Genomic DNA, 15,047 nt, shown 5'->3' with positions numbered 1-15,047 from the left:
ACTTTTCGCTACAAGAAAAAAAAAAAAAAAAAAAAGGATTTCGGAAGAAGGCCTTTCGGTCTTTTTCCCCTTCCGGTATTTCCAGTTTTTGCCCCGTTAAGTTTTCTTTCGTTTTCGAGGTAGGCCCTTTTGAGGCCTCGGGTCGAATTTTTTCTCCCCCTCTTTTTGGTGCCTTACCGCAATTACGAGTTTTGATTTCGCCGGCGTGATTTTTCCGCCCATGTCATCGAAGTCTCCCAGCGGCTTCAAGAAGTGCACCCAGTGCGCCCGGGTAATCTCGCTCACTGACAGGCACGCGTCGTGTCTTCAGTGTCTGGGGGCTGGGCACTGCCCGCAGGCCTGTAGTCTTTGCGCCCTTTTACAGAAAAGGACTCAGGTAGCGAGATTGGCCCAGTGGAACGTTTTGTTCTCAGGCTCTTCGTCGGCATCGGGAGTATCGAGTGCGTCGACGTCGACAGCGTCAAGACCTCCGTCCTCGGCCACGACTGCATCGAGTGCATCGAGGCATCGACCCTCTGCGTCGTCGGGGCCGAGACATCGGAAGGCTGCGTCGGCGTCGGTGGTACCGGGACCTCCACAAGTGCTGATGTCGTCGGACAGTGGTGCTTCGACTGGAGTGCAGGTGAGGGCTGTCCATTCCCCTGCTGGTGGCGGTGAGCCTTCGGGTGGGTCTCCCCCTACCCTAAGGGCTCCTGCGGTACAGCCCCCCCGAGACCGACCTTCTTCGGCCTCGGCCCCGAGGAAGCGATGGCTGGATTCTACGTCCTCCTTGTCGGTACCGGGAAGCTCCGGTGACATGCTTCGTTTGAAAAAGTCAAAGAAGCATCGACACCGGTCTCCTTCCCGCGTCGGTACCGAGAGCTCTGGGTCGCCGAGGGAGTCGGCACCCAGTAGGCATCGGCACCGGGAGGACCGCTCACCCTCTGTTCAGGAGGTGTCGATGCGCTCCACCTTGGACAGCCCGGAACAGCCTCCACGCCCGGAACAGACTCTGACATCGACACCTGCATCGACTTCCATGTTTTTCTCCACAGCCGCTCTGCACGAGAGTCTCCGGGCCGTTCTCCCAGAGATCCTGGGAGAGCTGTTGCGCCCTTCCCCTCCGGTACCGGGGGTGCTTGCGCCACCGGTACCGTCGAGTGAGGCGCCGCCTGGCCCCTTGCCCGGGGTGAGGTCTCCGACATCGGTGCCGCTTGCGGTGCTGACTGCAGTCGCCTCCCAGGAAGGCTCCTCGACGACGTCGGCGGAGGGAGCTTCGCCGGTGCGGGCGAGGGAGTCTACCTCTCGACGCTCACACCGTGGCCGTGGTTCCACGGAGACGAGCCGGGCATGGCTTCAGACACAGGTCCGTGAACTTGTGTCTGATACCGATGGTGAGGCCTCGTGGGAGGAGGAGGAGGACATCAGATATTTCTCTGACGAGAAGTCTGATGGCCTTCCTTCTGATCCCACTCCCTCCCCTGAAAGGCAGCTTTCTCCTCCCGAGAGTCTGTCTTTTGCGGCCTTTGTCCAGGAGATGTCTACGGCCATCCCCTTCCCGGTGGTTGTGGAGGACGAGCCCAGGGCTGAAATGTTTGAGCTCCTGGACTATCCTTCTCCACCTAAGGAAGCGTCCACAGTACCCATGCATCATGTCCTCAAAAAGACATTGCTGGCGAACTGGACCAAGCCCCACATTCCCAAGAAGATCGAGTCCCAGTACCAGATCCATGGGGACCCAGAACTGATGCGCACTCAGTTGCCTCACGACTCTGGAGTTGTGGATTTGGCCCTAAAGAAGGCTAAGAGTTCTAGAGAGCATGCTTCGGCGCCCCCGGACAAAGACTCTAGAACCTTAGACTCCTTTGGGAGGAAGGCCTACCATTCTTCTATGCTTGTGGCCAAAATCCAGTCTTACCAGCTCTACACGAGCATCCACATGCGGAACAATGTGCGGCAGTTGGCGGGCTTGGTGGACAAGCTCCCTCCTGAGCAAGCCAAGCCATTTCAGGAGGTGGTCAGGAAGCTGAAGGCGTGCAGAAAATTCCTGGCCAGAGGGGTGTATGACACCTTTGATGTGGCGTCCAGGGCCGCTGCTCAAGGTGTGGTGATGCGCAGACTCTCATGGCTGCGTGCCTCCGACCTGGAGAATAGAATCCAGCAGCGGATTGCGGACTCGCCTTGCCGTGCGGATAATATTTTTGGAGAGAAGGTCGAACAGGTGGTAGAGCAGCTCCACCAGCGGGATACCGCTTTCGACAAGTTCTCCCGCCGGCAGCCTTCAGCTTCTATCTCTACAGGTAGACGTTTTTATGGGGGAAGGAAGACTGTTCCCTACTCTTCTGGTAAGCGTAGGTACAATCCTCCTTCTCGACAGCCTGCGGTCCAGGCTAAGCCCCAGCGCGCTCGCTCTCGTCAGCAGCGTGCGCCTCAGCTAGGCCCCTCGGCTCCCCAGCAAAAGCAAGGGACGAGCTTTTGACTGGCTCCAGCAGAGCATAGCCGACATCCAAGTGTCAGTGCCGGGCGACCTGCCGGTCGGAGGGAGGTTGAAAGTTTTTCACCAAAGGTGGCCTCTCATAACCTCCGATCAGTGGGTTCTTCAAATAGTCCGGCAAGGATACACCCTCAATTTGGCCTCCAAACCTCCAAATTGTCCACCGGGAGCTCAGTCTTACAGCTTCCAACACAAGCAGGTACTTGCAGAGGAACTCTCCGCCCTTCTCAGCGCCAATGCGGTCGAGTCCGTGCCATCCGGGCAGGAAGGGCTGGGATTCTATTCCAGGTACTTCCTTGTGGAAAAGAAAACAGGGGGGATGCGTCCCATCCTAGACCTAAGGGCCCTGAACAAATATCTGGTCAAGGAAAAGTTCAGGATGCTTTCCCTGGGCACCCTTCTCCCCATGATTCAGGAAAACGATTGGCTATGCTCTCTGGACTTGAAGGACGCCTACACACACATCCCGATACTGCCAGCTCACAGACAGTATCTGCGATTTCAGCTGGGCACACGTCACTTCCAGTACTGTGTGCTACCCTTTGGGCTCGCCTCTGCGTCCAGAGTGTTCACGAAGTGCTTGGCTGTAGTAGCAGCGGCACTTCGCAGGCTGGGGGTACACGTGTTCCCATATCTCAACGATTGGCTGGTGAAGAACACATCCGAGGCAGGAGCTCTACAGTCCATGCAGATGACTATTCGCCTCCTGGAGCTACTGGGTTTTGTGATAAATTATCCAAAGTCCCATCTTCTCCCAGTGCAGAGACTAGAATTCATAGGAGCTCTGCTGGACTCTCGGATGGCTCGTGCCTATCTCCCAGAGACGAGAGCCAACAACTTGTTGTCCCTCGTCTCGCGGGTTCGAGCGTCCCAGCAGGTCACAGCTCGGCAGATGTTGAGATTGCTGGGCCACATGGCCTCCACAGTTCATGTGACTCCCATGGCCCGCCTTCACATGAGATCTGCTCAATGGACCCTAGCTACCCAGTGGTTTCAGGCTGCTGGGGATCTAGAAGACGTGATCCACCTGTCCACGAGTTTTCTCAGATCCCTGTATTGGTGGACGATTTGGTCCAATTTGACTCTGGGACGTCCTTTCCAAATTCCTCAGCCACAAAAAGTGCTGACTACGGATGCGTCTCTCCTGGGGTGGGGAGCTCATGTCGATGGGCTTCACACCCAGGGAAGTTGGTCCCTCCAGGAACGCGATCTGCAGATCAATCTCCTGGAGTTACGAGCGGTGTGGAACGCTCTGAAGGCTTTCAGAGATCGGCTGTCCCACCAAATTATCCAAATTCAGACAGACAACCAGGTTGCCATGTATTACATCAACAAGCAGGGGGGCACCGGATCTCGCCCCCTGTGTCAGAAAGCCGTCAGCATGTGGCTCTGGGCTCGCCGTCACGGCATGGTGCTCCAAGCCACATATCTGGCAGGCGTAAACAACAGTCTGGCCGACAGGTTGAGCAGGATTATGCAACCTCGCGAGTGGTCGCTCAATTCCCGTGTAGTGCGACAGATCTTACAGGAGTGGGGAACCCCCTTGATAGATCTCTTTGCATCTCGAGCCAACCACAAAGTCCCTCAGTTCTGTTCCAGGCTTCAGGCCCACGGCAGACTGGCATCGGATGCCTTCCTCCTGGACTGGGGGGAGGGTCTGCTGTATGCTCCCTCCCATACCTCTGGTGGGGAAGACTTTGTTGAAACTCAAGCAAGACCGAGGCACCATGATTCTGATTGCTCCTTTTTGGCCGCGTCAGATCTGGTTCCCTCTTCTTCTGGAGTTGTCCTCCGAAGAACCGTGGAGATTGGAGTGTTTTCCGACCCTCATCACACAGGACGAAGGGGCGCTTCTGCATCCCAACCTCCAGTCTCTGGCTCTCACGGCCTGGATGTTGAGAGCGTAGACTTTGCCTCTTTGGGTCTGTCAGAGGGTGTCTCCCGCATCTTGCTTGCTTCCAGGAAAGATTCCACTAAGAGGAGTTACTTCTTTCTATGGAGGAGGTTTGCCGTCTGGTGTGACAGCAAGGCCCTAGATCCTCGCTCTTGTCCTACACAGACCCTGCTTGAATACCTTCTGCACTTGTCTGAGTCTGGTCTCAACTCTGTAAGGGTTCACCTTAGTGCAATTAGTGCATACCATTACCGTGTGGAAGGTAAGCCGATCTCAGGACAGCCTTTAGTTGTTCACTTCATGAGAGGTTTGCTTTTGTCAAAGCCCCCCGTCAAGCCTCCTACAGTGTCATGGGATCTCAATGTCGTTCTCACCCAGCTGATGAAACCTCCTTTTGAGCCACTGAACTCCTGCCATCTGAAGTACTTGACCTGGAAGGTCATTTTCTTGGTGGCAGTTACTTCAGCTCGTAGAGTCAGTGAGCTTGAGGCCCTGGTAGCCCAGGCCCCTTACACCAAATTTCATCATAACAGAGTAGTCCTCCGCACTCACCCTAAGTTCTTGCCAAAGGTTGTATCGGAGTTTCATCTGAACCAGTCAATTGTCTTGCCAACATTCTTTCCCCGTCCTCATTCCTGCCCTGCTGAACGTCAGCTGCACACATTGGACTGCAAGAGAGCATTGGCCTTCTACCTGGAGCGGACACAGCCCAACAGACAGTCCGTCCAATTGTTTGTTTCTTTTGATCCCAACAGGAGGAGAGTGGCTGTGGGGAAACGCACCATTTCAAATTGGCTAGCAGACTGCATTTCCTTCACTTACGCCCAGGCTGGGCTGGCTCTTGAGGGTCATGTCATGGCTCATAATGTTAGAGCCATGGCAGCGTTGGTAGCCCACTTGAAGTCAGCCACTATTGAAGAGATTTGCAAAGCTGCGACGTGGTCATCTGTCCACACATTCACATCTCATTACTGCCTGCAGCAGGATACCCGACGCGACAGTCGGTTCGGGCAGTCAGTGCTTCAGAATCTGTTCGGGGTTTAGAATCCAACTCCACCCCCCTAGGCCCATGTTTATTCTGTTCCAGGCTACACTCTCAGTTAGTTGGATAAGTTGTTAGGTCAATCTCAGTTATGTCCTCGCCGTTGCGAGGCCCAATTGACCATGTTTGTTGTTTTGAGTGAGCCTGGGGGCTAGGGGTACCCCATCAGTGAGAACAAGCAGCCTGCTTGTCCTCGGAGAAAGCGAATGCTACATACCTGTAGAAGGTATTCTCCGAGGACAGCAGGCTGATTGTTCTCACAAACCCGCCCGTCTCCCCTTTGGAGTTGTGTCTTCCCTTGTCTTTGTCTTGCTACTTTCGGGACTGACGAACACGAGCCGGTTCGGGCGGGAAGACGGCCGCGCATGCGCGGTGCACATTGGCGCGTGAGGACTAGCAAAGGCCTTTGCTAGTAAAGTGTTCCGATTGGAGGGGCTACCGTGGACGTCACCCATCAGTGAGAACAATCAGCCTGCTGTCCTCGGAGTATACCTTCTACAGCTATGTAGCATTCGCTTTACATAGCTGAAGTGCTCTGTACTTGGTTTACATCCTCTTGCCTTTAAGGGATCTATTGTATATATACCACTCCTTTTTAAATTCCAGGACCATTTTTGTTTCTATCCTGGCTCCATGTGTGTGTGTGTGTGTGTGTGTGTGTGTGTATGCGTGCAGGCATGCAGCTTTGCTGTGTCTGTGTGTATCTTTGTCTGAGAGGGGAGGAGGTAGTTTTGTGGGATAGAGTAGGTGTGGTGGATAAGTGGTTGGGATAGTTGTGGAGACAGTTTTGGGGACTTGGATCTGGTGGAAGTTTTGGGCTAGTTTTGGGTCAGACGGTTTGGATGTGCTACAGTAGCTGCATAGGGTTAGGGGGATTTACCCTCATAGCAGCTTTGTTGATGTTTTCAATTAAATCTCTATTTCTTGTGTCTGTGAGTGATCTGCATGTCACATTAATATAAACAGACATTTTGTTCCCTCCTTCCAGATTAACCCAGGCTGCCTTCTGCATTTATATAGCTTCAATGTATGTTTTTACATATAGTACAACTCCTCATCCTTTTCTTTCTACCATTTACTTCCTGAACAGATTGTAGCCTCCCTTTCTTCCTACCATTTACTTCCTGAACAGATTGTAGCCTCCATTTACTTTGATTGACTGCAGTACTAAGGAGGTTACAGTCCAAACATAGTCTTTATTTGGACTTTGTTTTTATGCACCACTTCCCCTACCGGATTTCTATGGAACTTCTACTGGATCTTTAATGGATGTGGGGTACTATAGTTCTGCTCCTCTCTGTTCCTATAGCTTTACTGTTCTTTAATACTTGTTACATAGGTTATGTGTGTGGTGGTCTGGTTTTGTATTATATGCAAAAAAATAAAGTTTATTCAGCTAAAAAAAAATAATAAAAAATAACAATATAAAAACATGGGCAGTAATTTAAATATCAATGTATGCTGATAGAACTCACCATACAAAAATACAATTATTTTTTAAATGTTTATTTAAGAATCAAAAGAAAATCACTCAGTAGCTTCTAAACATGTCAAAAAAGCAGTACCTGTGCAGCAATACTAGAACAAACTGAAGAGTGAGACATCAAGCAACTACATCTCAAAAACACAGTATTCTATTTTAAATTTTACTTGAGGAATTGACAACATGCGACCTCACTGAGGACCCGATGATCAAAAGTAAATTTGGGCGCTAGAGGCTACTAGCGCCCGCATTTACACAGCGCAGATGATCAGAGATAGTCTGGGGGTAGCATGCAAGGAATACCGCAGAGCTCATTTAAAATATATTTAATAGATGTAGCTCTTGGTATTCTGCTCGTAAGATCAGAACACTATGCTCTGATCGTACGGACCGAATGGCACCTTAAACCTTCGCCTGCTCCAATGACTCAGGCTCTGGTGGCCTACTGCCCCCCTCCCCCCCCCCCCCCCCCCCCCCGGCACAAAAAGTAACTCTCTGGTGGTCTAGTGGACTTCATAGCCCCACCTGCCCTGGTGGTCTAGCAGCCCCATCAGTTCCCCATATCTTGTAGTAGTGGAAGAGGGAGTAGCACTTCCTCCTCCTTCCAGCTCTGCTTCCAAAATGGTGGGGCCCTGTCCATTGCATCCTGGTGTTGCGCTGGGCGGGGCTTCCCCACCATATAAGGGTGTTAGTCCATGAACCAGCGAGAGGGGGAGCTATTTTGTATCTAATCCTTAGTGGAATTCGGGACATAGTATGAGAGGTAATGGTGTTGGATCCGCTGGGTAACAATGATCGTAACATGATCAAATTTGAGCTGATATCTGGAGCAAAGTTGCTAAGGAAATCTACTATTGCAGCTTTTAATTTTTGAAAAGCCAACTATGACAAAATTAGGAAAATGGTTAAAAAGAAGCTGAAAGGGTTGGCCTCAAAGCTTAGGACTTTAAATCAGGCGTGGATGTTGTTTAATACCATTGTGAAAGCCTGGACCAGATGTATTCCATGTATTAACAAAGATGGAAAAAAGAGCAAACGACAGCCATCATGGTTAAAATGTGAAGTGAAAGAGGCTGTTAGAGCCAAAAGAACATCCTTCAAGAAATGGAAAAAGGATCCGAATGAAGAAAATATGAAGCACTGTCAAGCCAGATGCAAAGCATTGATAAAGAATGGTAAAAGAGACTATGAAGAAAATCCTGCTGTGGAGATGAAATCTCATTGTAACACTTTTTTCAGGTATTTCAGAAGCAGGAAGACTGCGAGGGAATCTGTGGAACTATTCGATCAGTATGGAGCAAAAGGAGCACTAAGGGAGGACAAGGGGATAGCAGAGTGATTGAGTGAATTCTTTGCTTCAGTCTTCACGGAAGAAAATGTAAGAGATATACCTGTACCGGAAATGGTTTTCAGGGGTGACAATGCGGAGGAACTGAAAGAAATCTCTGTGAACTTGTAAGATGTACTGAGCCAAATTGACAAGTTAAAGAGTGATAAATCACCTGGACCGGATTATATACGCCCCAGGGTATTGAAAGAACTAAAACATGAAATTGCTGATGTGCTGCTTGGTGATCTGTAACCTGTTATTAAAATCTTCCTTAGTATCTGAAGACTGGAGGGTGACACCGATTTTTTTAAAGGGTTCCAAGGTTGATCCTGGAAATTACAGTGCGGTAAGCCTGACTTCAGTGCCGGGCAAAATAGTGGAATCTATTATGAAGAATAAAATTACAGAACATTTATTTATTCATTCGTGATATTTCTACCCCACATTAGCCTGAAATAAACTCAAGTTCAATGTCCCAAAGTAGATTGATGGTTCCATCACTTTCAGAGGCACATTGGGTATGTACATGGGCTAAAACATTTTTCTGGGCTACTCCTTTAATTTAGAATAGCTTCCAGCTGATTTGAGGACTGTTGAATCTTTACCCAAATTAAAAAAACAATTGACCTGTTATTTTATTCAGGCATTCGGGACACTCAGAAAATTGGGAGAATGGAACTTGAGGTATCTGTACTAAATCTATATTAATTCTTATTTTAATTCTGTTAAGTTGACACTAAGGGCCCTGTTTACTAAGCTGCGCTGTAGGCGCGCAAACCTTTTAGTGCATGCTAACTCTAGAGACACCCATAGGAATATAATAGGTGTCTCTATTGTTAGCGCGTGCTAAAACGTTAGTGTGGATTAGTAAACAGGGCCCTTATATTTTAACTTTCTGGATGTTGATGTGGTTGGTTTGTTAGAATTATGTGTGAAAGGTTAGGTCTATGATTTATGGTGTTCCTTTGTATTTTTATGATTAGGTTTTGTAAATCGCTATGATGGCAGATTATATTCAATGATAAATATTAAAATGAGCTTTCATTTGCAACTACTAGGGGTAGGCTGTTCCCTCTGTTTTTTTTTTTATTCCCCTCCTAATTAGGCCCAGTTATTGCAGGTATAGTCCTTAGGGACCACAAATTGTGGCTTCCTCCAGAACTCAGCTATTGACCCGTGGCTAGTGCTTTTTACCCCCACCTAGGCTCTGAACATTGCTAATGCAGTATCTCTAGCCCTGCCTGGCATAGGAAGCAGAAGCCTTATCCAGAAATTGAACTCTGGTATATGATAAGCAGGGCAGATTTACCTCAGAACCAGTGGGCTTGGGCCCTTGTCACGTTGCTGGAGAAGTTGATCAGTTTTTCCAATAAGATGTTCCATTTTTTAAATCAGAATGTTTGGTGTCTTGCAATCTGTTTGATTCAAAGTGCTGCACTTCTTTGTCTTTAGTATTCTTTATATAATTTTCTCCTCTGCTGAAGACAGGTTAATAATGTGTGTGTACAATCCCACTACAGCCACTTTTCCAGTTTTATGTATTGAGACAACATTTGCATGTTCTTGTGCTATTTCAGTTTCCAGGGATGTACACCATGACCTTATCCATTAGTAAATCAACTACTGTCTCCTTTGTAAATGGTTTACAGTCATTTTACATTTATTAAGCATTTTCTGCTTTGTTAACAAAAAAATTTTGCCTTCCCTTTTCTCCCATGCAAAAAAACATATTTAAGATTTTTTGCTCCTCCTCTTCACAAATAACACTTTTCTCCCTCTTTGTTCCTTGTTGCCCATTGGTTAACCATCAGCTAAAGTTTCTCAATGACACAAAAACTTTTGTACTGTTGCCTTTACCACTGGAAAAATAGCGCCTGACATAGCAGAATGAAAAGTTTATGGAAAAACTATTTATTTTTGAACATAAATGAAAATATGTAGTTTCTTCCACCTCGGACCTCCCAAGAGCTAATATGTAAGCCTTTAGTTATTTGGATTTCTAGAATTTTATTGATTTTTTTTTTTTTTAGGGTGGGTGGGGGGAGAGAGAAGAATCTAAAACTTAGGCATTTGCATAGTTTGGGGAGATAAGGAGATTGCTTTTACTAAGCTGCATTAGGCGCTAATGCGCACCTAATGCAGCAAAAATGGACTATTCTGGGACACACTAAAGTGTCCTGTGGTATTTTTTGCATATGTGCATGCTAATTGCATGCTAAACAATTTTTTTGACTTTTGGGGAGGGTGTGTATTGGGGCAGTGAGTGGGCATTCCTGTGATAACCAGTTAGCACACCTATATTACTGCATGCTACTGCAGGAGACCTTACTGCCTACAAAATAGGTGGCAGTAAGTGCTCCTGCAGAGGTAGTAAAAAAAAAAAAATGGCCATGTTCTAATGGCAGTATTAGTGCATAGCCATTAATGGAAAATTGGAATGACCCACGTAAGGGCGCACTAAGGCCACTTTTTACTGCAGCTTAGTACAAGGACCCCTTGGTTTGGAAATAGGTGTAACAAGTATAATAGTCTTCTCCATTCAACCTCCAGGTGGCCTAGAACATTGGCTGGTATAACTGCCTACCTACTTTGTACTCGCTACTCTGCTGGCAGTGGGATATATCCTGGCAACTCACATGATGAGAGGAGAGCCTGGCGCAGGTGTGACCGAGGAGGCTTTTGGGCAGAAGATGACTATTCTCGGTGCCAGTATGCAAATGATGTGACACGAGTCCTTGATATGTTTAATCAGGTAAATTTATGTTTTCTTTTGTGGAATTAGGCTTCAAAAGCAAGGTGTCTAATTCTATAATTACTGAAAGGAATAGTAAAAACAAAAGTGCAGTTTACAGGCAGTTGCTCTTCATGGCAATGCCATATACACATTTTCTTTACTAACATGATGGTGTTCTCAGCATGTCTGCCCAAATGTAATTACATTTTAAGAGATGTAGGAACAGGATGAATCTTGTTTCCATTTGTGAGATTAAATGCAAACATCAAAAACTTGTAAGAAATAGAAACATGGGCGGAGCCAAGAAGGCAACTTGATCGCTGGTGGCGTTCCTTGAGAGGGCTAAAGCTTAGCGTATGTTTTGCCCCTCTTTTCCTCTTACCTAATGCCTCATACAAAGCAAAAAGGACTGATAAAGGTCTTTGCCTCTGCGACTCATGTATCTACTCCGGTGCAGCAGTCCATTGTTTGATGCCAGTGGGACCCCTGCAAATGATAGAGTTTGAGAGCTCGCTGTTCCTGTTGGTGTGGGAGAGCCTGAGAACTTGAGTCTGGAAACATCTTTGTCTCCTCTGTTCTGTAATCTGCCTGGCAGATTCAAAAGGCTTGACCACGCCTGACCTGGATGCAGAAGGCATTGCCGGGAAGTCTCAAGAGGAGGTCTGCCCTTCGGGTTCCATCACTGCTGGGACTCCCCCTGGTAGAGGGACTTTACATCTGTTGCCCCTGGTGGGGTAACTTTGGAAGGTGTGTGGCAGATGCTGCAAAAAAAAGGATGTCTCTTTAACCAAGACTTCAACTGACTTGTCAATGCTTGTAAGATTGATGTTTTATCTAAAAATGTGGAGACGGTCAAGTCAGATTTTTCGATGCAAATTGAACAGGTTACAACGGATGTTAAATCTGTGCAAGATCTAACAGCTTCTTTGGTGATGGATAATATTCTGATTCACAAAAGATGGAAAATTTTGAGAACTACAATCTTCGCTTCAATGTGCTTTTGCTGAATTTCCCTAAGTTTGTGGGTATGACTCCAGGTGATGCCTTTAAGAAGTATTTGATTGACTTTTTACATTATACCTCTGAACATACAGTGGGGGAAATAAGTATTTGATCCCTTGCTGATTTTGTAAGTTTGCCCACTGACAAAGACATGAGCAGCCCATAATTGAAGGGTAGGTTATTGGTAACAGTGAGAGATAGCACATCACAAATTAAATCCGGAAAATCACATTATGGAAAGTATATGAATTTATTTGCATTCTGCAGAGGGAAATAAGTATTTGATCCCTCTGGCAAACAAGACCTAATACTTGGTGGCAAAACCCTTGTTGGCAAGCACAGCGGTCAGACGTCTTCTGTAGTTGATGATGAGGTTTGCACACATGTCAGGAGGAATTTTGGTCCACTCCTCTTTGCAGATCATCTCTAAATCATTAAGAGTTCTGGGCTGTCGCTTGGCAACTCGCAGCTTCAGCTCCCTCCATAAGTTTTCAATGGGATTAAGGTCTGGTGACTGGCTAGGCCACTCCATGACCCTAATGTGCTTCTTCCTGAGCCACTCCTTTGTTGCCTTGGCTGTATGTTTTGGGTCATTGTCGTGCTGGAAGACCCAGCCACGACCCATTTTTAAGGCCCTGGCGGAGGGAAGGAGGTTGTCACTCAGAATTGTACGGTACATGGCCCCATCCATTCTCCCATTGATGCGGTGAAGTAGTCCTGTGCCCTTAGCAGAGAAACACCCCCAAAACATAACATTTCCACCTCCATGCTTGACAGTGGGGACGGTGTTCTTTGGGTCATAGGCAGCATTTCTCTTCCTCCAAACACGGCGAGTTGAGTTCATGCCAAAGAGCTCAATTTTTGTCTCATCTGACCACAGCACCTTCTCCCAATCACTCTCGGCATCATCCAGGTGTTCACTGGCAAACTTCAGACGGGCCGTCACATGTGCCTTCCGGAGCAGGGGGACCTTGCGGGCACTGCAGGATTGCAATCCATTATGTCGTAATGTGTTACCAATGGTTTTCGTGGTGACAGTGGTCCCAGCTGCCTTGAGATCATTGACAAGTTCCCCCCTTGTAGTTGTAGGCTGATTTCTAACCTTCCTCATGATCAAGGATACCCCACGAGGTGAGATTTTGCGTGGAGCCCCAGATCTTTGTCGATTGACAGTCATTTTGTACTTCTTCCATTTTCTTACTATGGCACCAACAGTTGTCTCCTTCTCGCCCAGCGTCTTACTGATGGTTTTGTAGCCCATTCCAGCCTTGTGCAGGTGTATGATCTTGTCCCTGACATCCTTAGACAGCTCCTTGCTCTTGGCCATTTTGTAGAGGTTAGAGTCTGACTGATTCACTGAGTCTGTGGAGAGGTGTCTTTCATACAGGTGACCATTGCCGACAGCTGTCTGTCATGCAGGTAACAAGTTGATTTGGAGCATCTACCTGGTCTGTAGGGGCCAGATCTCTTACTGGTTGGTGGGGGATCAAATACTTATTTCCCTCTGCAGAATGCAAATAAATTCATATACTTTCCACAATGTGATTTTCCGGATTTAATTTGTGATGTGCTATCTCTCACTGTTACCAATAACCTACCCTTCAATTATGGGCTGCTCATGTCTTTGTCAGTGGGCAAACTTACAAAATCAGCAAGGGATCAAATACTTATTTCCCCCACTGTATTCCTTCGGTTAATAAGACCTATTATTTGCCTAATTTTCCAAGTAAATCGCCTGATGAAATTGCTGCAAGCAAAGAAGTTGGAGTTGAGCAAAATTAACTTTTAGCTAAAAAAATGGAAGGAAAAAAGAAAATATAGATTTGGACTTTTTAGAAACCTCTATCGTTGAAATAATAGAAGAGCAACCTTGTTGGTTATGTTTGTTTTTGAGCAAGATTTAACTGTTATGATGAGGATGTATTTTAGGAAATTTAGTGATTTATTCTATGGACAGAAAGTCTCGATTTATTTAGCTGTATCTAAAATAACACAAAAAAAAGAAGACATTTTTTTTTCTATGCGACAGCGAGTTAAGGATTTAGAAGCTTCTTTTTTTATTAATTTACCCTTGTAAATGTGTTACCAAGTACTTAGGTATAAAGTATGTTTTCCTTGTACCTGAACAGTTAAAATCATTCTTGGATTTGAAGAGTATTTCCATTGTTCTGCATAGCAGTGCTAAAGATACAGAGTAGTATTTATGTTTCAGGGTTTACCATGTTAGTGCCCTTCCTTAGTTTTTTTTTTTTTTTTCATTTGAATTTCTCTCTATATAGGTTTGTTTGCTCTGACCCCCTCTGCTGTGGTCTAATGTAAGAGTTAAAGGATTTATTGGGGGGGGGGGGTTGAGTTTGTTTTATTTCCTTGATTCTTCTATTATTGTTTACTAATTCTCTGTATTTACTAAAACAAGTGGATTTACTTGTGCAGTTTGCTTAAAACGATACATAAGGATTGAAAAAAAAAAAAAAAAGGAAAAACACTTTAGCCGTAGATGTCCCAAGAGTTAACTATGGTGCTTATTTTCAAAGCATATGGACGTCTCAGGTTGAAATGGACGTCCATGTGTTTGAAATGTCCAAATTCTGATTTTGCAAAGACAGATTTTGGGCTGGACTAGGGAGGACTCAAAATCAGGACGTCCAACAACGATTACCAGAAGGAAGGAAAAATCCAAGTCCAAAAAGAAGGGTTTAGTTAGATCTGTTTCATTCATGTCTAGGGTACCATAAGGTGCTCTGATTGAACAGCCATCCACTGGAGGGATTAAGACTTGACCGCTCCTTAACCCCCCATTGGTTGCTGTCCCCACCCCCACCCCTTCCTCTCTCCTGAAAGTGAAACTGGAAAGGAATATGCTCTGTGACAGCTTCAGGTATTATGGGCATTCTGAACAGAACAGCATGCAGATTTGAGGAGTAGCCTAGTGGTTAGTGCAATGGACTGTAAACCAAGGGACCCAGGTTCAAATCCACTCTTTTTTATTTTTTAAATTTTGTGCCTTTCAGGAACACAACAGTACCTACTGTACCTAAATATATAAGCCACCTGCAAGCCTGAAGGCTATTGAAGTGGTGTACATTCAT

General features: G+C 46.6%; 1 protein-coding gene across 1 annotated transcript in view; it reads left to right on the top strand.

Moving 5' to 3' along the window:
* Nucleotides 1–15,047, top strand: part of ADGRA3 (adhesion G protein-coupled receptor A3) — a 203,271-nt gene that overhangs the window by 103,072 nt on the left and 85,152 nt on the right. The window contains exon 9 of the mRNA XM_030191235.1: nucleotides 10,773–10,974. Within this exon, the coding sequence (XP_030047095.1) occupies nucleotides 10,773–10,974 (202 nt within the window). The remainder of the gene's footprint in view (nucleotides 1–10,772; nucleotides 10,975–15,047) is intronic.

Source organism: Microcaecilia unicolor, chromosome 2, assembly GCF_901765095.1.
Source record: "Microcaecilia unicolor chromosome 2, aMicUni1.1, whole genome shotgun sequence".
Taxonomy (NCBI): domain Eukaryota; kingdom Metazoa; phylum Chordata; class Amphibia; order Gymnophiona; family Siphonopidae; genus Microcaecilia; species Microcaecilia unicolor.
The sequence above is the reverse complement of the archived record's forward strand: the minus strand, read 5'-3'. Positions and strand labels throughout refer to the sequence as shown.